We start from the raw sequence: 25,156 nt of genomic DNA, 5'->3' as shown, positions 1-25,156 counted from the left end.
CACAACACATTCAATACTATCAAAACTCGCTAGACACGATCAACATGAAGTTTTCCATCGTCTCTACCGCTCTTCTTGCGCAGGGCATCGTGGCCATGCCCTGGTCTTCTCAGAAGGGCATCAAGGCCAATGGCGACGAGATCACGTAAGTTTTCCCCGAGATAGTTTCTACGTCTGCATATTTACTGTTGCATCTCACAGCCAGTCTCGAGTCTGCTAACAGCAGATCTAATTAGTGTCCGAATTAAGGTGACTGATCATTCCGGTCACCGATTGACCCCCAAGCCGTTCAAGGGTCTTAAAACGTTGCCCGTTTGCTGGGCGACTTGCTTTCCTGACGCACCGGATTGCCCGGAAGGTTGGGTAAGTGGTGTCTGGTTTTTATAGTTAATGAATTCTGCTAATTAGTGCTCCAGGAAGCTACAGACACTGTAGGTCTTGTTTTGAGAAGTAGAAAACGACTGATAGCTAACAAGAATAGGGTAATGGCTGCTGGAGCTGCTGCCGCGATAGCGACGCTATGGATCTTTAGATCAATATTACGCATGTCCAGGTTACTGGACAGTTACCAAGATTGAAGAATTACTCAGTGATACGAACTGGGGCAGGATGAGAAAACGGACCTTCATTACTTTATATACAGAAATAAAACCATGTGCACTTGGACATTTATTACCGATGAATTGAGTTCCGTGATAATAATAGAGTCTCCACTTGGGTAACGGTTAGATCCGCCGCTATTGGATCATTTAATCTTATCAGATTTCCGTATTTCCGCTTTGTCATCCGTGTTGTGCCATGTCACAAGGTCAGTCATTAGGTACTAAGGTAGACAGGTCACATTATCAGATCCTCTTTCAGGCATCCAACGCACCTGACAGGGATACTTGTGACATGACGATGCGTGAATTATCTTAGCAAATCATATGACCCCTGTCGTCGTGTTTCATAAATCTCTTCATCTTTCAAAGACTCTTTGTCTTTCTTTATTCACATATTACCAACAACCCTCATGAGTAAGACATCATGGCGTCAGCAGAAACAGCGCCTCTATTAGGGGCTATCCCAGATATAGACCCCGATACGACTCCTCCATCTCGACCAGCAAACCCAAAACGTCTATCCGCTGGCGTAGCGCGTATGGAAATTGTATCCCGGAATATTACAACGACACATCGCGTCTGGCTTTTTATCGGCATCTTCCTCGTCGGATACGCATACGGCCTCGAGAGTCAAACGCGGCTCGCTTACCAATCTTACGCAACGTCCAGCTTCGATCTACACTCTTACTTGTCCACCATCAATGTCCTGCGCAATGTCATCGCAGTCGCAGTCCAACCCAGCGCTGCAAAAATAGCAGATGTCTTTGGACGGTTCGAAGTCATCGCTATTTCTACTGTGCTGTACACGCTGGGTATCGCGATCGAGTCAACTGCACAGAGTGTTGAGGTGTTTTGCACGGGCAGTATAATTTACCAGACCGGTTATACCTGCATTGTTCTTCTTCTAGAAGTTCTCATCGCAGATTTCTCGTCCATGCGCGCAAGAGTATTCTTCAGTTATCTACCCGCAATCCCATTCTTGATCAATACATGGATCAGCGGAAACATCACCTCAGCCGTCTTGGGATCGACAAGTTGGAGATGGGGACTCGGCATGTGGGCCATCACTTATCCCATCGCTTCACTTCCTCTTCTGTCATGCCTTTACTTCCTCGAAAGGCGAACCTGGGAATCAGAAGGAAAAGAAAGTGAAGAAATTGCACTTCTTTCTCTCAAGACCAAGAAAGGAAGAGCAGACCTTTTCCATCAGCTTGATATCATTGGTCTTGTTCTTCTCGTCACTGCATTCTCACTCATCCTTGCACCTTTGACCGTTGCAGGAGGAACTGCTAGTCATTGGCGCAGCTGGTACATAATTCTACCCTTGGTCCTAGGATTCTCCCTCATGGTCTGCTTCATCACCTGGGAGCAGCGAGGCGCGAAACATCCTCTTATCCCATTCCATCTCCTCCGCGACCGAGGGGTCTGGTCTGCCCTGGCTGTACGAAGTTTGCTCAACCTCGCCTGGTGCACACAAGGAAACTATTTGTACACAATTCTGATCGTAGCATTTGACTTTTCCATCGAGAACGCCACCCGCATCTTATCCTTTTTCTCTTTCTTCGGCGTCATCACTGGAGTAGTCGCTGGCCTCGTTATCTTCAAAATTCGTCGACTCAAGTTTATCATTGTTGGCGGAACACTGCTTTTCATGGCTGCTTTTGGAGTTTTGATCATGTACCCTGGGGGTGCATCGACTTCGTCAAAAGACGGAATTATTGCAGCGCAGATCCTTCTCGGTGTTGCTGGTGGTTTCTTTGCATACCCGACCCAAGCATCTATCCAGGCTTCAGCATCGCGCGAACACGTCGCTATTCTGACGGGCCTTTACTTATCATTTTACAACATTGGAAGTGCATTCGGCACATGTCTCTCGGGAGCCATATGGACACAGACTCTCTATAAATCTCTCAAGCGCAACCTTGCTTTTCAGCCTGACGAAGGGCTCGCAAAGGCCATTTATAACAACCCCTTCTCCATTATTCCCGATTACCCAGTAGGAACTGAGATTCGCGATGCTATTATCAACAGCTACAGTTCTGTTCAGAAACTACTTTGCATTGCGGGAATTTGCGTCTGCATTCCAATGATTATCTTTGCTTTAGCCTTGAGAAATCCGCGATTGTCGGAGCAGCAAGTTCAAACGGAGGATGAGAACCATGAACCTTGATTACGACCTAGAAGTCATTGGTAATAGAGATTAGACTAGATATTTATACTGTCATCCTGTGCGTAAAGAACGTCGGCGGCGTGTTTCGATGCCACCTCCTGCACTTCATGTTGCCATCAATAGAACAAATAACAACCAACCCCCTTTTGGTACTGGTATCCAAGTCTGTCTGTTACAAGTAGATGCGTTTCGAGTCTTAGAATAGTTTTAAGATATTTGTGTATAACTATATATGTGAATCTAATATTAAACAGTAGCCTCTGACAGCATTGCCCATTTCTATTGACAATCTATGCGATGTGATAGATGCGTCCGATTTGTGCTCCTATGAAGATTGATACATCCACCATAAGAGCATTTAGAGTCCATCTATCCTGAACCTAAGGGAACTCAAGCCTTGCACTTTCCAGTCTTGAAGGTAGTCCTAAAATAATGATTAGCTGGGGTCTCCACGGACAATGTCAAGATAGGAATAACTTACTCCATGGACCAGCCCTCCGTATTTGTTTGAGCTCCCTCAGGACATCCATTGATACCAAGGTCGATGAACGTCTCACACTTGCTGCTAGTAAGGCCGATCTTTCTTCCGTGGTTGGTAGATATCTCAAACTCAAATTTGCCCTGTCCTGAAGGTGCGTTGATGCACCCGGTCCTGGTCTCATAGAGGTCGTATAAGCCAGTAGTGGTTTTAGTGTAGCACCAGTCATGCGCAGCAGTAAGTGCAGCAGCCTTGTTCTTACCCCAGGGTAGGACATCTCGGCTGCCAAAGCAAGCAACTGAGACTGGGTATACGTATCCAATTGTACGAACACAGACGTTGGCATCGGCCCAGAGATACAAACAATCGTCACCGACAGTAGGGTTCCACTCCTTGAATTGCTCAAAGGTAATGCCGTACTGGGTGGCAATCTGGAGGCAGCCTGTATCTTTCTTGACATAGTGAAAGAGGTCGCAGTTGTCGACCATACCGGGCTGAATGGGAAGGGGAGTTGTGATTCCATTGTCACCCATCATTGCTTCAATAGCAGTAGCCTTGACTAAGGTTTTGCTGGGAGCAGCGAGAGAAAGGCCAGCATTGGCGAGGAAGAGTGATGTGATAGTAGAAAACTTCATTGTGATGAGGTTTAGGTTTAAATGAATTGGATACAGAAAAGGGCTGCCTTGAACGACTATGTGAGTTAATGAGGACTATGCATTTATTTCTCTTGGGACTCAAGGCACTTTATATACATTTTCATGCCCCCTTCGCAACCATCGTGAACTCCTAGCCTTGTAAGGCGGATTAGGCCACCACGACTGTGCCCTACTCGGGCTTTCCTTTTTTGCTAAATTCTTCCGATCGAAAGAATAGTCAGGTTACATAATGATTTTTTAGTTCAAAAGTTCCGGTGATTGCCTATTTGAGCTACTGGGACGTTACCATGAAGACGATAGAGTCATATTCATATGCGTTGTTCTCCCCTTCCAGAATCTTACTAGCTCTCTTGCGAAAGATCCTCTGTTAGCCTCTAACCAAGCCACCCGCTGTAGGGCTAGGCTAGCCGGCAAGGGTACTGAAATAATGGGCGTCGTTCTACCGAAGCGAGACAAAGTGACCATGACAATAATTTTGGGTTCTACCTACTGTCTTCAAGATACAAACTCTACATCTTGAACCGATAGATGGTACTACAAAGGCGTAATTTATTTATCTTTCTATGATATTGCAAAATTCTCACTCAGTGTCATCCTCAACGGCTGAGTATAAATGATCCACCGACAACAAACCTGAGGAAAAAATGCTACCCTAGCATGCGGCACAGTCCACTCAGAAGATAGCTGCCTGTCGACAAAGTGCCGCTACTTCTCTATATCTCAGCCTATACGAGGCTTTTCGGACCTGGTGGAATCATGCTCGAAAGCGTTGTTGTGGTTGGTGTATTCGAAGCAGGCACTGGTATGACCCAATGTCGGTGAGTATTTCACCGGACTCTGAAAGAATTGAAGGCCCGGTAGGTAACGTTACCGAAGGAACAGCAACGCCCTAGCTTATGTTGCCATAGGCTTAACGACACCAATGCTTCTCTGGTTCATTATGTTTAATTTCTATACTTCAAACACAATGCAAATTTCATATTCAGGGTGACTCAAACATGTGGGTAGTTGATGTACAATTAATTTGATATTAGTAGTCCAGGTATATTTGTTCAAATTACCCATAAAACAGGCCATGAGGTGGTAAAAGAAACTAGATTACATTTCCTTCATCGTACTCTCGGTCAGCACGTGTCGTCGTAGCTGCTTCATCCAAGTGCAACTCAGCGGCACGAACGTCAATCTTCTTGATGACAGCGCCCAGCACAATCTTGAGTAGCTCATCGTCTGACATGGAGGTTCCATGGCCACTCCAAGTCACTGTGTCGACAATGTCTCGTGTTCCAGCCTCCTTGTGTAGTTCATCGTCGAGGTGTTGCAGGGTCTTTTGTCGCACCAGATCTGGGCCGCCTAGGCGGAACAGCTGGACTCCAGCTTGATGAATGGGAGCCTTGGCCTCGTCGAGAGTCCTGGCGGCCTGGATCAGGGGGGTCTTGATATCGTCGTCGAAGGAACCGGCCGTAAGCACGATAATGTTGAGAGCAGCCTTCTCCTCTCCGCCTGTGAATTTATCGCAGTACCACTTGAGCAAGCCGCCGAGTCTGGCACCCATGTTGCACTTTCCAGCTGGCTTGACTTTGTCGAAGATGGCGCCGACCTGCTTTCCCTTGCTGGTCAAAAGCATGCTGCCAGCAAAGCCACCAATATGTGTGTAGCCGGACTTTCGGATGGACTGAACTCCAGGCAATTTAGCCAAGACGCCTCCAGGTCGGTGGTTGACAAAGTACAGATCAACTCCATCGGGATCGTGTTTGGCGCAGATGGGTGCAATTCGCTCGATCAGAGTCTTGATTTCGGACCAGTAAGGCTGCATGTTCTCGGAATCATCGACAAGAAACATTGTATCGAAGCATCGTAGCTGCAGGAGCGTCTTCTCGTACTCATCACCTTCCACGCCAGGTTGAGACTCGGGGGCTGACATTTTGGATTTGTGAGGTTGTACTGATGTTGTCTTGAGATTGTTTGATGCTGGATTCGGAACGAAACAACAGAGGAATGTGTTTGGTTTCAAGTTACCCAATTCTTGGGCGATCGTCATAAGGACTATAAATTGGTATTAAGGCGGTGAAGACACATATGACGTTTTAAGTGGGACATGACAGAGTCATGCAGGGTCCAGTGGAGGCCTCAACTTATGACCCCTACCTTGTCAACAAATAACGAGAGCTAATTCAAAGTTGTATTTTGTATATGAAAGAGAGTGTTTATGATGACAGACAAGAGAAAAGACATCGGATGACGTCCTTGACGCTTGACTTAATGGTGACTATTATGTGATACTAATAAAAGTGAGAGTTGATGAAAATGGCAGAAACGGTCCGGTATGACCAACCGAAATTAATCGAGAGTGGCTTATGGAGTCAACAAAATTGGGGAGAAATAAAGGGAACAACTCATAGATACATGCCACGGCATGGTTAATAAACACCAATGGCTTCGCCCACGACACTGCGGAAAATACCTTCCGGATCAAACTTTTCCCTGACTGCTTTGAATCGAGAAATGTGCTACGTGGAAAATGTTAGCTTCTTCTGCCGGCAGAGTAACAAATATCTTACATCAGGGTCCAAGTTCTTGGCCGAACGTTCGAATACCTCTCGTGTATTCTTGGTCCAGTGAGGGCGACAGGCAAATTCATCAATCAACGTTTCTGCGAGTTTGTGGTCTGTATCGTTTGTCAGCCTCGGATTGCGGATACAACTTTCAGTCAACTTACAAAATGGTTCGTTGTATCGGAGCCCATCACCGATACTCGGTTTGTAAGATGGGAAGTCCAACATGATGACACCTTTCTCCCAGTCAGCGCCATCAGATGTGCCATAAGTCACCTGACCGAGCAGGTCAAAATACGGTCTCCCAAACTTGATGTTGATGCCACTCCTATACGTAGACGCCATAAATTTGAGTTTCTTGGCCTCATTGTCGAAGAGCTGGCGCACCCTTTTAAGCATTGTATTGGCTTGGGTGACGGGAAATGCGAGCTCCAAAGTGTAGCCGTGGATGCCATAGTCCCACACCGGACGCTGGTCGGGATACAAACCACCTATAAGCACATCGTAATTCCATCCGTAAACAGGCCAGTTTTTGATAGGCTCGTTGGTTGTCTTTTCTCTAAAGTTGGGATTCTCCCACTGCCCAAACAGAATCTCTTCAGCAAGAAGATTGGACAGAGAAACTCCTTTTCCAGTATTCCAAAGAGCTGAAATAGCATCGGCTTCGATTTTGGTAATCGAGAATGTGTTTTGGAAGCCCTCTTGGTCGCTTTGGTTTGTTGGAATGACGTCGTAGTATCGCCAGTGGAATTTCTTCTTGTGCGGCCACCACTACTATTGTTTAGGACACACTTGGTACTCAAACTCATAGAAGCAAGCACTTACCCAAAGGTTAGCAGTGGCATATGGAGCTATCATACCATAGATGTCGCCGTTTAGCACATCGCTCTCGTCCAAGCTATACGAGATTAGAATTCGACCATTACATGACGAAGCTGGATACTTGCGTTTCCTGATCTGCGTAGACTTTGAAGTCGGGATAGATCTTGAATTTCATCCTGACAATGACACCCAATAGGCCCAAAGAAGTTGAAGCAGCGAGCCACTCATCGCTGTCATCACGCTCCAGATGATGTAGCTTACCAGTGCCGTCAATGATATCCATAGACAATACGCCAGCTGCGACCATGGAGTCCTCGCGGATAGATGATCGATGGGCACCCATTGCGACACAGCCAGCCAAAGTGATATTCCAATTGACAAGGGTGTATCCTGCAGAAGCTCCACGCTCGTGCAGGTATTCAGCGAGCTGTAAGAATGTTACACCAGCCTCGATCATGACGGTGCCGGCCTCCATATCAAGATCGTATATGTTGTTCACCTGCTCTGTACGAACAATGACCGTATTGGGATCATCAGAGCACATCGTGTCATACCACATGTGGGCTTTTCCGGACGCTCTAACCCTCTGGCCTGCTTCGATGGCATTTTGAACGATATTTTGAATATCCTTGACGCTTGAAGCATCGTGGACTGCGGCAACATCCTGACAGGCAGGGAATCCGGGACCGTCAAAGGTATTGAAAGGGAGGGCTGTGGCACCAAGGGTCAAAGCCAATATGCCCAAAGATCGAACAGAGGCCATGTCGTCTAACTTATCTCAAATGGCTAGATAGAGCTCGTAATATGCGAGAACGGCTGATTGAAAAGAATGAGAGGCTACTCCTGGTTATTTGAGGAATATGGTATGTCTACAGCCATTGATGCCTCGCGCTCTAACTACGAACTTCCATGTGAATGTAGCTATTCATGCCGAGCAAAAGGTATATTTCCGTGTGAGGTTGCATTTAGAAGATGTATATTGAGTGAATAGACTGTGATTGACATGATCAGGCGATAGAACGAGACTCAGGTACTCTTCGCCTGGAGTTAGTCACCTTGTACGGGATGTTACTCCACGCGGGGTTGTCACCGAGACTCAGAATAGCCGCGAGAATCCTTGGCAAAAAAGCCCAAAGGAGAGTTTTGATCACCCCTTTAGTTCCGAAATAAGCAGGTGTTCTTCCCAGAATCAATAGGACCTGGGTATTATGTGTCGCTTCACCACATTACCCCGCGTTTTGATCTGGAACGCCGATATAGATTGATAGAGGGAAGAAATTGAGGCTTAAGCTTTCATCTTTGTAAAGAAGGGGGTGTGGCCAATAGAGGTATGTGATTGTATGAGGAAGCTAGCAGGGTCCTGAGAGGGTCAGGCTACAAGAAGGAAGTGGGGGCCTGAGGCACCCACAACGCCAACAATCTTCTCGTGACTCTTATGGCCTGAACTCTATCATGTCGGTGACTTATGGAGGAAGCTTCTGTTAAGACATGCAGGACATAACTTTCCATATGATCTATTTCGAGCAGTTAGAAAATATTTCCAATGGCTTAAACTTCACAGTCATCAACTCGTCTGTGTTAGCTGACGCTTCTGCTACCCACCCATAGGAGAGTCTAAAAAATCTCAGGTACTCAATTTGTGGGCAAAATACAAAAACTAATGGCAACATAAAAAAGACAGAAAACCTAGAGCCAGGTACAGACTAAGCAGATGGCTCGACCATCGTTCGGGCGCTTCCAAGCACTTGTATGAATTCGTTTGTCCCTCATTTCCATTTCCCTTTTCCTCCCATTTCCTTCACCTCGACATTTTCCTTGCCTACGTCTTCTTCCTTTCGTCTGAGTTCTTTATCCCTCGGCTGAAGAGAGCCGTCTACTTGATTCTTGCCAGTCAAGAACCAAGCTCTCCCAGCACCACCACAAAGAGCTGTAAACGTGACACATCCCCAGTGTATCTCAACCACAGATACAAATTGCTTCACGTCTTGCTTTGGCATATTTATGACGATGTCTTTGCCTGACGGTACTGGGCAATTGTTGACTTGTTGGGGGGAGGGACAGCGTTTGTTTTCGAAGATGCTGAGGTCAACACTGAGTTCATTATGTCGTTTGAACTTCGTACGGTTGAAGGTTGTGAACCCTTCAGACGTCACAGAGGGCTCGAATTGTCTGATCTTGTTGAGATCCATGATTTGATTGAATCGTGCAAGCATCTCAGGCATCCAGAAAAATTTCAAATACACCTGAACACGTCCATCAGGAAGTTCTTTGTCGCCGATAAACTTAAATGCACAGAGACCCTGCTCAAGGTAATCACAGTAACTCTTGTCAACACAGATCATATTCCAGACTTTATGAGTCATGCCAAGTTGTCGGGGACTGAGCAGACCCCCCTTCAAAAGGTCGACCCTAGTCAAGTGGTAGCATCCTGCTTCAAGATTGCCTGTAGCGTTGTTGTTGTCCACAGTATTATTCATTCCACGTGGAAAGAACCAAAAGACAGAAGGGTTCTCTTTTCCAGACAGAACACATCTGTTTCTGTCGCGGGACCTGCACTTGATCTCCTCGTCGTCGCCGACTTGGGTAGAAATTATGTTGGAAGTCGTTCGAGTTTTGAAAGACGCACGGTAGCACATCGACCGCGTGATCTGGTCCATGGTCATGCCGGGGGCCAGTGGCTTCTGTGGCTTTACCTGCATAGGCTTGGCATGGCTCCAGTAGGCTTCTTTTAAGTTGTCGGGGTCAAGATGAAGCATATCTATATTTCTGGTCAGTTAATTCTTCCTCAGGGTCAGTGATAGTTAAGATAGGTATTCTTACAGTGTTTGCAAAATGGCGAGACACTCTCCAGTCGTCTTTTTAGGGGTTGCGCGATGGTTGTCTCGTGTGAAAGATGGCCAAGATTCTCAAGACTTTTGAAAGGAACCAGCAAAATCGTGGCTAAGTGTTCAACTCGGATACGGAACCGTGGTTGATACTGCTGAATACGCGTCTCGATAGATTTAGCATGTTCATAGCGAGCTGTGAGGCCACCTTCTGCCAAACAAGCGATCGGAAAAGGTACCCTCTTGGGAGGGACCGGCTGTGAAATGGTCGCTTTCGCAGCTGGGCGGATTGGCAGGTTCAAGTCCATCTTGACGCTGATTACGACCGAAGGTTGTTGAATGAGATTTATCTTGTCGTTGGAAGGTCTGGGTTGAAATTATTGATTAAGGATGGGAAAAAGTCAATGAATTTCAGAGTTTGACCCCACCTCTTGGTTGCCTGGAGCTCCGATTTAGTGTCACTGATGCCGCAGTGATGTGTAACACAAAAGAGATGATGACTGTGCTCAACAAGGTTTGTTATTCTAGCTCCACGGAATGGATTGTATCAAAACTCAAGATTCCAAAGATGATTTTGCGTACACCGCGTGGCCTTGTTTGTATAAGATACAGGCTGGGAAATCAGGTAGTATGAGACAACTAACTTCCGCCTCAACTTCCGCCTGGACTGACGGTCAATAGCTTACAGTTTTAGAGCATGCTCAAGGTGTTCACAGTGTAAGGCACAGTGAAAATATTGCATGCATTAACTATCTAGATAGCATCATTGCCAGCTTATTCTATGACTGACATTATGAGCGCGAATCGCGGCAAGCGGCAGAACGTGAATGCATCGCGGGTTGAGAATGTTTCAAGCCCAGCACACGGCCGAAATGCATTATCTACCTATACTAAGCAAGGTAGATGACCGCATGCAGGGGTTGCCAAGCTCATTCCGGATAGCCATTCTAAGGGCTAGACCAAAGGCTGCGGCTGGCTGGAAGACTGTCTTGGTGAGCCCAGCTGACGATTGCAACATCCGCCATCTGTAGATTCCCACGTCTTCGAACGTCGTAGAGCCCGATGAAAGATTTTACGGCTGCTGTTCGAAGATCGCAGCCATGAATAGATGATGAAACATTGGATCACTACTTCTGTATCTATCCGACGCCTACAGGAGACTTGTGATTCGATTTTCACCGCGTGTCTCCGTTGACAACAGGGCCTTGCCGACAGGAGGGCTTCCAGCGTCGGATGATGGGCCAGGCCGGGGCCGGGAGCAAATGCTGTGTACTTATCAATGTCACAATCAGGACGGACCACAATCTTCGACGTCCAATCACCAACGGCGGGCGGGCATTGGAAGTCCGAGACGCCGGCTAGAATACCCTCAATTGTTGAGAGACTAGGTACGTAAATATCTCGGGACATGAGAGTGAACTTCACAATAACAGGGGAAACTTCTCAGTGCTCACTTGCTTACCTAGGTTTAAGTAATGATCCGTTTAAGTTGACATACGGGGCCCCATACACATGTTATCTGGACGCCTCAAACTCTGACAGTGCTGCCTGATGTAGTAGTTACACAAATGACCACCTGAATAATGAGAAAATCTGGATAAACGAATCATGCAACTTGCTTCTATGACAAGCCACACAAATGACGCTTGAAATTTTCCTGTTTCGTCAATACAAATAACTTCATGATCTGTTTATCAACCGATCGATGCGCCTGTTATGTGTAGGTACGTATTGTCTCTCCAGCCGAAGCCCAAACGGCTCAAGATTCTAAACTCAAAAGACCCATATAGATCGAAAATTCGATGTAGTAAAATAATGTTTATCTCAAGTAACTGACTTTCTGGGCAGCAACATATACCTGGCAGATCGAAAGTCTTTGTCGGTGTAAGCACATGGTGCGGCTCCAAGCGTCTAACGCGGCAAGCAGCAGAACATGAATGCATGTTGGGTCGAGAACGTTTCAAATCCAGCATGCGGCTAAAATGTATTATCCACTTTAGTACTCTGTACCTATCTACCTAACTGCCTAGGTAGTACCTAGGTACCACCTAGGTAATTGTATGCAGGGGGTACCAAGATGGTTGTGGATAGCCGTTCCAACGGCTGAAGGTTGCTGCTCGCTGGAAGATGGTCTTTGTGATCTAAATGATTTCCCTCGTCTGGAGATCCCCGCGATCCTTCGGAGATCATAGAGCTCTCGCAAGAGACTTTATAACTGCTATCCAAAGACTGTAGCTATGGCTAGATGATAGAACTGGAATTTAATACTTCTGCATCTATCTGACGCCTGCAGAGGACTTGCAATAGACCTCTGTATATCGCAGTAGAAAACAGGACCTTGCCAAAGGAGGTTCTCATAGCTTCGAATTACGGATAAGACCCCAGGCGAAAGGAAATGCCGTGCACTTGTTGATTTCGCTATCAGGACGTATCACAATATCCAGTACCTGTCTGAGTGCTCCTATGCATTCAGTATTCCATTACAATAGATAGCTTCCCTTTGGTTTCGGTCATTTTACCACCGGTCGAACATTATAATCAAACAATCTACGATTGTAATAGAAAATCTTGCCTGATAAGACTTAACATATAAAAATAAGTAGTCCAAGAACTATATTCTAGGAAGCATACAGTGACATACTAATCTCGTCTCTTATGCTTCCCACGGCCAATCGTCTGATACCATGAGGCTTGACACTGCTTGACACTGCCAGACACTGCCAGGCACTGCACTACCATCAACGGCATCAGAGTAAGAATCGTCAAGCTCTAAAGCTTAGGGCGTGTGTGGAAGTAATCTTAAAATCTCCCTGCCCTAACCAGCGTAAATTAACCTGCTGATCTCATCTCTGACTCTATCTAAAGCTAACCTTTCGTATGTCATGAGGCTGGATGCCTGCTGTGCAAACATCACTAGGTATGCATGATCCCGAAGTTGTGTATTCTTCTGCCTTGCTTCTACTCAAGGAAGAATGCAATAAGTCCAGAACCCCTCCCTCTATACCGCGAGATTTCGTTTTTCTAACATCATTCCTATTAGCAGCCCAATCATTCACCCGCTTCCTTTTCTTTCACTATCACGAATCTTTTACCATTGTGAGATTTACAATATTACGCAATGACTCCCTCCTGGCCAGCACCCCGTCGGGAATACCCCGATTCACTATTCACGGACGAACAACGCGCCAGATCGAAGCGGAATGTTAAAAAGATCAACCAGCATATCATGGACTGGGTAGACCCAGGGTACAGGATGACTCTGGATGATCATTCGGCGATCGTCATGAGAACCATATTCGACATTGATCGTACCAAGGTACCATTCATAGATGATCCCGACATTCGCCCAGAAGAAATCATCATGAACATGGACAAATATGTGCTCATGGGAAATCACTTTTTCAAAACCAGGGCCGCTTCAAGGATGCCACCCAAACGGACGGGTCAGTTGGATATCGAAGAGATTGTGGGTACCCTGTCGAGAACCCGCATAGACAGAAACATCGACACGGATAATGCTCAGGCGCGGGACAACCACAAGTGTATAATTACACAGTTCGCCGATCCTGAAATGGCGCACATATTCCCCAACTCCGCCGTCGGGTCCAAGGCTGAGATTGAGCTGACCACGGCTTGCTGGGAAATTACCCAATCGCTACTGGGAACGGAGTTCCACAACCGGTATATTGCAGATCTGTCGGGACAGGCTGTTAATACGACAGGGAACGTGGTGGCTCTCACCAAGACCCTTCACGACTGGCTCGATCGGTGTTATTGGGCTTTCAAGGTGTGGTCAAACCCTGACGATAACGCAGCTGGAGTATATCGTACCGTATTCCAATTCTACTGGCTCCCCGCGGAATTTGCGGACAAAACCAAATTCCCAGTGTATGCGACCATCGATGGACCGGACAATACGGTGGACCGAATTTGGGAAGTCATGGAAAAGCATCGCAGCCAAGGTTTCCCACCTCGGGAACCCTTTGATGGGGATGGCTACATCGGAGCCTATTTGAGAGGGCGCCATGACTTAGAGACTGGTCACCTCTTCAAAGTGGATAACAGTAGCAAGGGTGAGGCGCAGGTCATGGCGGACATGGGCAATGTACATTTTCCGATGATGTACTTCAATATGCTGCGGGGGGTAAAGATGTTGAAGGCGGGTAGTGGCAACAGTGGAAAGGGCGACGATGGACGCGGTGAGGGTAGGAGCACCGCCAAAGACAAGGAACGCGATCAATCGTCTGCCGGAGGGACCACAAAGCGAGGCCGGGGTACCACCGCTCGTCGTGGAAAGAGAGGCAAAGTGTCATCTGTAACTGATCCCACCTTCTACACGGATCCCCATGGTCATGATGGACCAAGTGGTGGTGGACAAGGCAGTGGTGGTGGAAAAGGCAGTGGTAAATAGTTGCTGAGTTTTACGATGAGAATCAGAATGGACGCCTTGGGGAACTGAATCAACGATTACTCTATTCCGATATAGAAAACAACAGGTTAGTCTGCATAATAAAGACTACGTGAGATAGTTCCCATGTCCACAAACGAACAATGAAGTCCTCCTTCCCATCTTGACAAACCTTGTCCTAGCCTAAAATCCGCTTCCATTCAAGGTACAGCTCCTTTCCACTTGTACTGCCTCTCATCAAAAGGTCAAATTCCTCCTTGGATCCTTTCTGCTCAGGTTTGAGTTTGAGGCGGAATGGCCATTTCTCGACAATGGTATGCTTTTCCTTGATCGCTACCCCCATATAACGAGGGTATTCAGACAACTGGAGCATCTGTGAAATCCTTGATCCATAGTCAGAATAATCTATAAGAAGTGACCCATGGGTCAATATCACTTACCTTTCAAATACGTAATCAAAGTCCCTAGCATGGTCGCGAGCGTGTACGAGCTTGGTAACGCCGGGATCATAGTGACCGATCCGCAGAGTTGTGAGTGGGAGGAATTGACTAAGGCACTTTGACGATGGGCTTTCCGCATCTACATCGGCTATTTGTTCTTCCCGGGTCACATTCTCGTCCACAAGGTTCATGAACAGAGTGATGAGGGTCGCGTGAGGGTTGACAGACGGTGGTTCGAGTACTGGTGACAAGATACTGACGGTCGTATTGATACCAATATACGCGCCATCCGAGATGTTAGACACCTGTTCAAAATGAGTATAGAATCTGGTTGATACCATAATAGGAATTACCTCTATGCGATCAAAACGTTGTTTGGCGAGATGATTGGGAAGATCGATTGCATCCATTTGAAGAAGTCTGAATGACATAGTTGATCTCTCCATGCGCTCTAGAAATCCTTTCAACAAAGACCTGAGATGATGAAAGAGCTTGCCGTAGATATCCGAGGTTGCAGGTCCAGTAGAAGTTGCCTCAATGTCCTTCATAGACCAGCCGTGCAAAGGATCGGAGCCGCCATGCAACGGCCAGCTGTCGGTACTCTTGAAGAACGTCCTATCTTCATTAGTTCCATTACACATGAAAACGATTGTACAGGGACTTACGGGTTTGGCAGCTGGAACTCACTACGACAAGTCCCAAAGGGGAGTAAAAGTCCATCCTCTCGGAATCGCTGTCTTCCAAGTCGATGTGCGGGAGGCAAAAATAGAAAAGAGCGATCTCGGTAATCCCGTCCCGACTCGTGAAGTGTGACATCCATGCGTATCTTGTTCGCCTTTTCTGTTGTTAATCCATCAGGAACTTTCATGAAGCCCAAGATGCCTTCCCATGACGACTTCGCAAGGCCAAGCTTCAGAGACCGTTGTTGACCAAACGTCCAAGTCTTTTCAACCATGGTCTTGGCTAGTTTACCTTTAATGTTGTCACAAACATCTTCAATGAGAGGTAGTACTCTTTGCTTGAGAATTTCAAGATCAGACTTGCGGATAAAGGCTGAGTACCAAACGTGGATCATGCAATCGATAGTTTCGTCCTTTCCTTCAGCTGTGAGCGCCAGAAGGAGAAGAATAACATTGCGTGCAACTACATCGAGGTCACGGTCATTCATGACAATGTCGAGGTCCCGATCGTAGGTCGAAGGAAGTTCAGCGATAGTCTTGACAACGTTTCGCATGTCACCGGAAGCTGATGATGAGTAACACATAACATTAGCCTAGTCCAAGTTGTCATGCTATTCGGGGTAGAATACCTGCAAACAACAAGCTCAAATTGCCTTGATACTTGTCTCCTTCGTTCGCGCCAAGTTGAAGGACATCAAGGGCTGGAACATTTCCCCATAAATACTTTTTACCTCCAACGACGGAACCTGTTCCTTCTCCGACGAATGCTGGTGTCCGGTTCGTAAGGGCCCAGTCTGGAATCCAGTTTTTATTGGCAAGGAATGACTTGCAATCCAGTCTGTGGAGATACCAATGGGCTTTCTGACACTCGGAGCCACAGTACTGCGATGAAAGACGATTAACAATACTCTAGACAACCTTGGGACCTTGTTTGATGACCTACGACCACGAGACGGCAATTGCCACAGCTAGACTTTCCTACTTCATGGCAATGGTTACCATCGGGAGGACAGTTCGCGCAGAGTAGCGGCGGTGTGGCCATCGTGGCCTTGGATGGATAGCGGGTGAGTCCGAGAGTGTGAAAGGGTTGAGTTTCTGTTCTCTGAAAAGGTTGTGGAGGGTCTAAGATGTAAGGAATGATATTATTTATAACTTCCAAGCTATTCAGACGCTGTGTGCTTTGGTGGACCTTCCTATCAGTCACCTGTACTGTCAACTCTTTCATTCTTCTTTATCAGACCCGCTTGTTTTTGTTTTATTACTTGATTTGCTTGAAGTGACAGATGACGGCCAGCTGACATAAAATCGCAACGCAAATAAAGCAGCTTCTCCAAGATATTTGTGGGCATGAACCAAGTTAACAAGCAGCTCACTCCCATAAGCATCATTATGATGGATCTTTGGGCATTTATTCATTCTATGAAAACTTCATGAAGCGAAATAGAGACTAGAGATCATAACTAGACTGATAATAAATAACTCAGGAGGCAGATAGCTGAACAAGAGCTGTATGAAATTTGGCAAACTCAACACTAAACCTATGAATTTCAGGTCTTCTAAAATTTCATACACGTACCTAATGGGTCCTTTGGATTGTTTTATTCGGCTTCTCGAAAACCCTTGCTAGGCAGAAGGAGTTTGGCAGCCAGTCTGGTTCTGAATCCATCATGCACACCAAAGCCTCCGCGCACTTGTAAGCAAACGCCACTGTTACCCTGTTAGATTGTTGTCACTGTGAATATGTAGGAGTACCTACTTCCATGGCCATTCATTCCGACAGACATCCAGAGTCCTGGCTGACCTGGGGCTTCCCCCACGAGAGGGAATGAGTCTGGCGTGTAACATGTAATGCCGACCCAATCGTTCACTACTTCGCCGTCTTTTCCCCAGTTACCACGCCCAACGTATTCTGCAGCCGCATTATGGAGATACTCGGCAATATCAGAGTTGATTTTTGAGTCATCAGTGCAGCCTGTGCCTTTGTCGATGTGCTCTCCTCCGCCGTAAAGCATGTCACCAGCCCCTCGAATACCTGCTTCTCGGACGAGGAAATAGTCTCCTCCGTTATAGTCAGAAAATGCACAGCTCTTTCTCAGTGCTGGGATCTCATGAGCTTTGTCGCCCGGTCGGATTGCTGATACCTGACGTCGACTGGGTACAAGAAAGCCCGTTGCTGCCAAGTCTGGATAGAGCACATTTGTGTAGGCGTTAGTGGCAAGGATAACGTTTTTGGCCCGTACAGGTCCTCTTTGTGTCATGACTTCCCAAACATCATCCTGTTTAGCAATCCGAGTCACAGTCGTGTTGGTTTGTAAATTGAGGCCTTTTGCTAGACTCAGCTCGAGCATGTTACAAACCAAAAGATATGGATTCTGAGTGTAGGCAGGGTACATTGTCGCACCAACAATGTCAGATATCCCAAATGCTTGCTGAGCCTCTTTACCTTGTAGAACCATATGGTTAATGGCGATTTCAGACTCTGGTCGCCGCTGACGGAAAGCTTGCCTGAAATCGACAGCATTCACCGCTACAGCAAACCTTTCCTTGGTCTTGAACACTTCTGCTGTTTCCACCGGCTTCAAGTCGCATTGAATGTTGTGTAGATAAACAAAGTCGACCATCGCTTGAACGTTTGCCTTTTCAAGATTGTCAATCTTGATTGCTTCTTTTTCCCCATATTTCTCAACATGACGTGGAAATCTATGCCACCATCCTGCCCGACAATGGCCACCATTGCGACCTGACGCTGCTGAAGCCGTCGTTCGGGCCTCTACCATGAGTATTGATGCTGATGCATTGCGCTCGAATAGTTTGTGGGCAACTACAGCACCAGTGATGCCTGATCCGATAATGACATAATCAGCATTACTCGGAAGATTGGGAGTCGTTCGATGGTTTGCGATACGGTGAGGCGGAAGTTGCCAGTATGAGTTTACTGGGTCTTCAACAGGGAAACCAGTCTTAGACATGACTGTTGAACGGTATGTGAAATGAGTCTCCTTACAAAGACCGTGTTCTTTTCCTATTGACTATTTCATGTTGACTTTAAATCAAGGTCAGCCGTGGTATTGATTACGTAGACATACGCGCGGTTTTCCTCAACGAGCCATGGAACTTTTGCATGAGGAAAGAGATAAACCAGGCATGGAACCGACCAATCTAATTCAGTCACCGCCAGGTCAGCGTGACAGGGCATAATCACACGCCTGGCCATATATTCTTGGATAAGAGATATCTTACCACTATCAGCCCTCTTATCTAATCTGTATTTCGCTATTCCTCGCCATGGGTTTGCAGCAAAGTCGTTGACTCCCATAAAGTGGTTCAAAAGGTACAGTCTAATTAATTTCCAGATACTAAACAAAGACAAATAACATTTAAAAGGATCAAAACCATCCAAAACACCAAATCCATGCAACGACGTGACAACAAACCACAATCATCTCCATCATGCCCATCACAAAACTAAAAGGCTACCCAACATAGCTGATACAAACACCATACCTAGACTAGCAGCAATCTTCAACGCATCCGACTGCGCAGCATCAGAAGATGAGTTGTCATCATTCGAGCCTGCATCTGAGCCGCTATCCGTCTCTTCCGCGTCATCACTCTCGGTACTCTGAGGTCGAAAAGGCTTGACAGCGCGAGTGCTACCGCTACGAGAAGTACCAGTCTCCTCAGTGTCGTCAGTCTCTGAAGGGGAACCGGAGTCAGTGGCCAGCACTTCTTTGTTAGTTTCTGTGGGCTTGGTCTTCCCGGAGCGACCAGCGCTTCCTTGACCACGGCCGCAAGATTCATCATCCGAGTCAGCGCAGTTCTGGGATGCTGTGCCAGTGTTTTCGGGTGCTGAGTTCCCTGCAGGTGAAGCACCAGGCCGAGAGTCATCACCAGAGTCACCGCCACTACCACCATCACCGCCGTTGCCGTTACCATCGCTGCCACCACTGGAGTTACCTCCATCACCTCCATTACCACTTTCAGGTGCATCACCCCCAGGTTTTCCAGCCTCGCCAGGGTTGTTTTGCTGGACAGCAGGAGGGGCCGGAGGTGCAGTGGTAGGAACTTGAAGCTTCCCATCCGAGACCTGACTAACAGGAGGAGCGGTAATGATGGGAAGTTCCATATCATCACAGGGCGTCGTGCGAACCTGAACCTGTCCATCACCAATCTGGCACATCGGCACTGCGATTGTAGTGGGAACCTCCTTGGTCGTACCATCCGAGACAACAGTTACGACAGTGGTTGCAATGACGCTGCTTCCGACAATCCTCTTCTTGGGCGCAGACTTGGACGAACTTCCCTTACCACAGGGCATAACACCAAACTCGACAGGTTCACATTGCTCAGCCCAGTCGCGGTCGTAGAGGTTGTAGAAGTCCCCTGACTTGCACTGCCAGAAGATGGCCGATGGACCAAGGGCAAGTGTGCCATTGGAGCAGACGGAAAAGCCAGAGGTGTAAATTGCGCCAGACTGAGCGGGCTTATCGAATTGGAATTGGTAGCTGTCGGATATGTAGCCTGTGCGATCTTGGGCGTCTTTGAGGACTCCGTCTTTGAGGTTCAGGACGAGAACACCCTCTCCGTTGCACGAACGCTTCTGTTACTTGTCAGTGAATGGGATTTAATCTGTTTATTCTACCAACTCACCTCACTGAGATCGCGCTTAGTGTTACCGGGCTTGAAAATGGTGACTTCGAATTGACCGCTGTATGATGTTATGCATCCTTTGGGAGGACCATCCTTGGGGCTGATGTCTTCTGTGACTGCTTGAGGGATAGCGAAGGCTGTGGCGGCGAGGGCCAAGAAAGCCAGTGAGTGTCTCATTTTGTCGTGAGGCTGTGATTAAAGGTGTTGTAGACGGATGAGAGTGTGAGAGAAGAACGTTTGATGTGTGATGGAGAGGTTGTGTGGTGATGCTTTTTTTCTCAATAGTGAGAGATGGCCAGCTTGATATACATGACAACAATTCTTTCATTGTATTCTGGAACACCTACCTTGCTAACCTCCCTTCACCTGTTGGCACTCTACAAAAGAGTACTGCATTGTTCGTAAGACGAGACACGTTAACCCGCGTGGCTGGAAACCTCTTTGCGGTCCATAGTTCTAGTTCCATACAATGCGATAACCATTAAAACTTTTTCAGGGGAATCGTGCATACCAGTTGATCATTCTTCGGGATGGTAACAATGGCTGCCAAAAACTCATTATGCAGGGAGAGACACATCTTCAGGGCATCGTTCTCAAATGTGGCTGGAACTGTGCAGAGGAAAGCTGATGAAACGCACTAAATGGTAAGAAGCTGACCTGGACTGGAATTCTGTTTTCTTCAATTAGATCGCAGCGTGTTTTAGGGAGGCGGTATGAGAGGAGAGGAATGGAGTAGTCCCCAGTGTCTCACCTGTGATGGGCAATTGTCTCGAGGGATAGCCCGATGAATACCCTGACCTCTCGTTTAGCCTCTTTAATCACAACCAAGGGAAGAAATATTTCAATAATGAGGTAACGTAGGTCCATGACAGAATAGCTCAAGTGTATTGAGAACGATGAGAATTAAGAATGCATATTTCGCATTGCAAACATTCAACAGGCTAAATCAACGATTTTTATCAAAAATCCTACTTCATATTTCTGCATTTGACGTCGTCAATTGAGTTGATAAGAAAAATGATAGAAATTCTGACAGACTTGACTTCGCACAATACTGAAATTGAGAATCTGAAAGCCCACCTGAAGTTGTCGCGGTGGCTAGATCTACAGGGGCCATGCAAGGGAGTGGCGCTGAAACATGATCGTCCCTTACAAGGGTCAATCACGACTTCCCGCCATCTTACAGGGTAAGCGAGGAATGCGATGAACCGACAAAAAGAACTCCTCTAGATGGAATGAATGGACACGACGATTCGCATGTTTTGTATTGGAACCTGCATGATTGAAGGTTGAAAATGGCTGATAGATGTTTTTAACGCGTGGATTTGATGTGGCAGTACTGACGAATTTCATCCAACCGCTAATGAAAGACGTAGCGACAATGCTTCACAATGCACAACATGGTAGCATCAAAAAATACGATTCATTATTACAAACCAACATAACCTTTCTGACATTAAGATTCTTGCTCAAGTATCCTCTCTAGAGTTCCCATTAACAGTGACGGATTTGTTTGATGAGGCGAATGACCTATATCCAGCTCAAACACAGGTACGCTCCGGTCTCCCTGTTCCTCAAGCCGAGCAATAAATATTCTCTGCGCAGCCTCTGGTACCAACACATCCTTCTTAGTGAGTATCCAACTCGAAGGGATAAGCTTGTGGAAACCGTCGTATGTCTGTTCGTCGCCGAATACGCGCACAGCCTGGTGTATTTTGGAAGCAGCTTGAGCTAACGGCAGCCCTTGCTCTTTGGTGAGTTCACTGTAAAAACACATTGCTGTATCCTCATCACAGACAAGGTAATCACCCTGTATCATCCATGTCAGCCCTTGTCTACTTGCTTGGATTGTGGTGACTCACCTCTCGACGGGGATAGCGACCCGGGTTTGCCTCATATAATCCCCTTGTGCTTTTGCCTGGCGGCGCAAAGATGGAAGCTAGGAATACTAGGCGAATTATCCCGCCTTTCAGACCAGCTTTCTCGCGTTCAAAGCGACTCATGCCACGAGTAGCCTCGGTACCTACCATTCCTCCATACGAATGCATAAGCAGCACAACATCTTTTCCTTGATCGATGTGCTTGTTAAGAACTGATGAAGCCTCTTCAACATCGTCAGCTAAACCAGGTGCGGGATCGATAGTTTTTTCCCGCGACGATTTTAACCCGACAACTTCGACGGGGTATCCCTTGGCTTGGACTGATTGCTGGATGGTGCTCCAGAAGCGAGGGAGACTAAAGTTGCCAGGAACAATGACGACTGAGGGCTTCATAGCTGCGCGTAATGTAGCCATAACTGAGGTTTGGTAGAGATGATGAATACTGTCGAGGAATGAGGGGGACACTTCGTTTATTAGTAGGCACGAAGGATTCGCAATGCAGCCCGGCTTACGTGGGATGCTAGCGCTGTAGTCATGGCCAACATTTCTAGTAGAAGTGTTGTCAGACACTAGGAGATAAAACCCATATTATACTAGGTATACAAAAAGATGTACAACGTACCAAAAATGTGGTAAAGGTGGAATCTAACCACCGAAGCTGGACGAACAGGGAATCGAACCCTGGACCACTCCCAATGACGAACTCAGAGGTGAGAACATGCTAAGGGAGTATTATACCACTAAACCATTCGCCCGGAATTGCTTTGTGATTGGTTGAGAGTCAGGTTTTTATCTCATTACAGATTGATGAGAAACTACACGTCTGACGGCTGGCACAACTGTCAACTATCAACATCTCAATCCACCACCCATTGATATCACCACGCATTTATTTTCGACAGAATCTCTTCATTCATGAATTGATATCTTCATTTCAATACCGATCTCAGTCCCACAACGCCGCCGCTTGTCATCAATCATAAATAACTCAACTTAGCCCACGTCCTTCATAAGTTCACTGTCCTTGTCGAGTTTGGTCCACTTGTCCTTTCCATCGGGAATGTCAACTACTCTCTGAGTGTAAAAGATGTGGCATCTATCTAGTTAGACTTCATATAACAGCTGAAGTGTAGTGAGTACTTACTGAGGCTGGAAGTTCTCGCGGAGCTGGGGTGTGTCAAGGTTCAATAGTGTGGGGAATAGAAGGACCATGTTTCGACCTTCGTCCATGATCCAACTTCCACACTCTGCACAACCCACTTTGCAGGGAAGAACGTGCTCGTTTTTGCCGGATGAAGTCTTGTAGAAACGTAGATTCTTGACACCGTTTTCGAATGCTGAGAATGTCAATCAATAAGTGTTTAGATCTCCAAGAAAGGAAGACAAACCGAGATCGGTTTTCTTAAAGATGGCTGCCCATTGGAAAGGAGCACCTGCAATTGGTTAGTTATAATTATGGTAAAGTGATGTCGATTACAACTGTAGACTTGGAGATTAGATTAAAGTGGGTTACTTGCCGTGGATCTTCTTGCAGTCAATGCAATGACAGTACTTGGAAGCGAGTGGTTTATCACTGTTGAGCCAATACTGCACTCGGCCACAATGACAAGAACCGTGAACCTTTTTCTCAAAGTTCTCTCGCTTCTCAGTAGCCTCATCGGGTCTCATGTATGGAGGCTGAGTCTCCCAATCATCGTGGTTGTCATGGGAAAACTGGTGCTGGTGGTTTTCCATGTGCTTCTTGTCGTCGTCTTCGGAACCCATCTTGGCGAATTGGACGTTTGATTCTTGGCAAGAGAGTAAACAACCTTGATGTCTAAACTTAAGATTATTGTATTAAAAATTGAAAAATAAATAATCTGGGGTCTTTGTAGTGTCGCGTGCCTGCCCCTGATGAGCGTGGCGCATGGTTGTCGTCATAGATATATCAGCCTCCATCATGACTACGATTTATGACCCTCATATATTTCCTTTTCTCCCTGCATTTTCGAATCACAGTTCAATATGTCATTGATCATCTCGGCCCACTTCCACGGCTCGGAGCTTTCCTCCGTCCTCGCGTTGTAATACTCCCAACCCATGACGCCGCCGATACGTGGATACTTTCTTACCAGCTCCCCGAGACACTTTCGCAGTTTTGTTTCCTGCACGTATCCAGAGCAATTGGATGGGTTTGTCACCAGCCCAATCACCACTTTCTCTTGCGGCCATCCACGCGCGATGATTCTGTCGTAGTCGTGCGGCTCGCTCATGTCGCCCCAGCCGCAGTAGAATTGCGTGTTATACCATGCTATACGCGACCCGAGCCCTTTTTCGAGGTCTTCCATGTTGAAACCACCCAGATTTTGTTCATTACGCAATGCTGGTGCCACGGGCGCGAGGGTGACAAGGAAGGATTGACCAAAGTCGGTTTTGAGATGGTCAATCAGACGGATCACACCGCCTAGAGACATTGCTTCTTCTATATCGAGATCCAAGCCGTCGAAACCAGCCCATTTGATCATTCTACGCAGTGGCTGGTACCATCGATGAAAGCCTTCAAGCGAGCCGTCAAGTTTTGTGTATGAGCCTTGAGCCGCGCCGCCGAGCATGCCGAGGACTTTTATACCTGCTGCTTGAAGTTGCTTGACTTCATCCCAGAGAGGAATAAATTTATCTGCATCATAGAGATCATTGTTGAGTGTGATACGCGTAGGCGTGTTGAGGTGAATAGCCGCGATGATGACGTGTGTGACGCCTGCAGTCGGGAGAATTGTGGGTTGTATTGAGATGTATCTGTCGTCTTTGTAGTGAGTTTGATGGTAGAAAACAATGCGCCGGTAAGGCTTTGTTTCATCACCGGATTCACTCCCTTTGACGAGCATTTTGTCTTTGTCTTAATTGATGATGAATGTAGGAAAAGGCGGAGGCTGGCGGTGAGTTGACAGGGATTATGGCTTGTAGTCTTAGTCACGAGTCTCGTCAACATTCCAGCCAAAGTGGCCAAAGACAAT

The 25,156-nt window shown here is 46.8% G+C and overlaps 13 protein-coding genes and 1 non-coding gene across 14 annotated transcripts; 3 read left to right on the top strand and 11 right to left on the bottom strand.

Annotated features, from left to right (window-relative positions):
• Window positions 1-44: 44 nt before the first annotated feature.
• Window positions 45-532, top strand: FPOAC1_002323 (uncharacterized protein; the record flags this gene model as incomplete). Its single annotated transcript, XM_044846903.1, has 4 exons — window positions 45-145; window positions 237-363; window positions 417-431; window positions 482-532. The coding sequence occupies 4 exons, from the start codon at window positions 45-47 to the stop codon at window positions 530-532; spliced, it is 294 nt and encodes a 97-aa protein (XP_044712819.1).
• Window positions 533-1,026: 494 nt separating this feature from the next.
• Window positions 1,027-2,772, top strand: FPOAC1_002322 (uncharacterized protein; the record flags this gene model as incomplete). The annotated part of the gene is made up of 1 exon (XM_044846902.1): window positions 1,027-2,772. The coding sequence occupies one exon, from the start codon at window positions 1,027-1,029 to the stop codon at window positions 2,770-2,772; it is 1,746 nt and encodes a 581-aa protein (XP_044712818.1).
• A 390-nt stretch (window positions 2,773-3,162) lies between these two features.
• FPOAC1_002321 (uncharacterized protein) lies at window positions 3,163-3,885 on the bottom strand (the record flags this gene model as incomplete). The annotated part of the gene is made up of 2 exons (XM_044846901.1): window positions 3,163-3,196; window positions 3,254-3,885. 2 exons carry the CDS (start codon window positions 3,883-3,885, stop codon window positions 3,163-3,165), a joined length of 666 nt encoding a protein of 221 aa, XP_044712817.1.
• A 1,114-nt stretch (window positions 3,886-4,999) lies between these two features.
• On the bottom strand, window positions 5,000-5,827 carry FPOAC1_002320 (uncharacterized protein; the record flags this gene model as incomplete). Its single annotated transcript, XM_044846900.1, has 1 exon — window positions 5,000-5,827. One exon carries the CDS (start codon window positions 5,825-5,827, stop codon window positions 5,000-5,002), a length of 828 nt encoding a protein of 275 aa, XP_044712816.1.
• Window positions 5,828-6,323: 496 nt separating this feature from the next.
• Window positions 6,324-8,043, bottom strand: FPOAC1_002319 (uncharacterized protein; the record flags this gene model as incomplete). Its single annotated transcript, XM_044846899.1, has 5 exons — window positions 6,324-6,413; window positions 6,465-6,571; window positions 6,623-7,229; window positions 7,284-7,356; window positions 7,505-8,043. 5 exons carry the CDS (start codon window positions 8,041-8,043, stop codon window positions 6,324-6,326), a joined length of 1,416 nt encoding a protein of 471 aa, XP_044712815.1.
• A 1,236-nt stretch (window positions 8,044-9,279) lies between these two features.
• On the bottom strand, window positions 9,280-10,413 carry FPOAC1_002318 (uncharacterized protein; the record flags this gene model as incomplete). The annotated part of the gene is made up of 3 exons (XM_044846898.1): window positions 9,280-9,359; window positions 9,403-10,038; window positions 10,242-10,413. 3 exons carry the CDS (start codon window positions 10,411-10,413, stop codon window positions 9,280-9,282), a joined length of 888 nt encoding a protein of 295 aa, XP_044712814.1.
• A 2,810-nt stretch (window positions 10,414-13,223) lies between these two features.
• On the top strand, window positions 13,224-14,516 carry FPOAC1_002317 (uncharacterized protein; the record flags this gene model as incomplete). Its single annotated transcript, XM_044846897.1, has 1 exon — window positions 13,224-14,516. One exon carries the CDS (start codon window positions 13,224-13,226, stop codon window positions 14,514-14,516), a length of 1,293 nt encoding a protein of 430 aa, XP_044712813.1.
• Window positions 14,517-14,691: 175 nt separating this feature from the next.
• On the bottom strand, window positions 14,692-16,675 carry FPOAC1_002316 (uncharacterized protein; the record flags this gene model as incomplete). The annotated part of the gene is made up of 6 exons (XM_044846896.1): window positions 14,692-14,896; window positions 14,954-15,258; window positions 15,307-15,568; window positions 15,619-16,198; window positions 16,263-16,515; window positions 16,577-16,675. 6 exons carry the CDS (start codon window positions 16,673-16,675, stop codon window positions 14,692-14,694), a joined length of 1,704 nt encoding a protein of 567 aa, XP_044712812.1.
• Window positions 16,676-17,209: 534 nt separating this feature from the next.
• On the bottom strand, window positions 17,210-18,602 carry FPOAC1_002315 (uncharacterized protein; the record flags this gene model as incomplete). Its single annotated transcript, XM_044846895.1, has 2 exons — window positions 17,210-17,340; window positions 17,390-18,602. 2 exons carry the CDS (start codon window positions 18,600-18,602, stop codon window positions 17,210-17,212), a joined length of 1,344 nt encoding a protein of 447 aa, XP_044712811.1.
• A 488-nt stretch (window positions 18,603-19,090) lies between these two features.
• On the bottom strand, window positions 19,091-20,460 carry FPOAC1_002314 (uncharacterized protein; the record flags this gene model as incomplete). The annotated part of the gene is made up of 2 exons (XM_044846894.1): window positions 19,091-20,233; window positions 20,284-20,460. The coding sequence occupies 2 exons, from the start codon at window positions 20,458-20,460 to the stop codon at window positions 19,091-19,093; spliced, it is 1,320 nt and encodes a 439-aa protein (XP_044712810.1).
• A 1,279-nt stretch (window positions 20,461-21,739) lies between these two features.
• FPOAC1_002313 (uncharacterized protein) lies at window positions 21,740-22,577 on the bottom strand (the record flags this gene model as incomplete). The annotated part of the gene is made up of 2 exons (XM_044846893.1): window positions 21,740-22,093; window positions 22,146-22,577. The coding sequence occupies 2 exons, from the start codon at window positions 22,575-22,577 to the stop codon at window positions 21,740-21,742; spliced, it is 786 nt and encodes a 261-aa protein (XP_044712809.1).
• A 245-nt stretch (window positions 22,578-22,822) lies between these two features.
• FPOAC1_002312 lies at window positions 22,823-22,918 on the bottom strand. The gene has a single exon. It is a non-coding gene; the product is annotated as a tRNA-Ala (tRNA).
• A 238-nt stretch (window positions 22,919-23,156) lies between these two features.
• Window positions 23,157-23,927, bottom strand: FPOAC1_002311 (uncharacterized protein; the record flags this gene model as incomplete). The annotated part of the gene is made up of 4 exons (XM_044846892.1): window positions 23,157-23,259; window positions 23,308-23,500; window positions 23,552-23,596; window positions 23,777-23,927. 4 exons carry the CDS (start codon window positions 23,925-23,927, stop codon window positions 23,157-23,159), a joined length of 492 nt encoding a protein of 163 aa, XP_044712808.1.
• A 179-nt stretch (window positions 23,928-24,106) lies between these two features.
• On the bottom strand, window positions 24,107-25,027 carry FPOAC1_002310 (uncharacterized protein; the record flags this gene model as incomplete). The annotated part of the gene is made up of 1 exon (XM_044846891.1): window positions 24,107-25,027. One exon carries the CDS (start codon window positions 25,025-25,027, stop codon window positions 24,107-24,109), a length of 921 nt encoding a protein of 306 aa, XP_044712807.1.
• Between the last annotated feature and the right edge of the window lie 129 nt (window positions 25,028-25,156).

The sequence above is a fragment of the Fusarium poae genome, chromosome 1 (genome assembly GCF_019609905.1).
Source record: "Fusarium poae strain DAOMC 252244 chromosome 1, whole genome shotgun sequence".
Classification (NCBI taxonomy): Eukaryota; Fungi; Ascomycota; class Sordariomycetes; order Hypocreales; family Nectriaceae; genus Fusarium; species Fusarium poae.
Note: the sequence above shows the minus strand (reverse complement) of the source record. Positions and strands in the feature narration are given on the sequence as shown.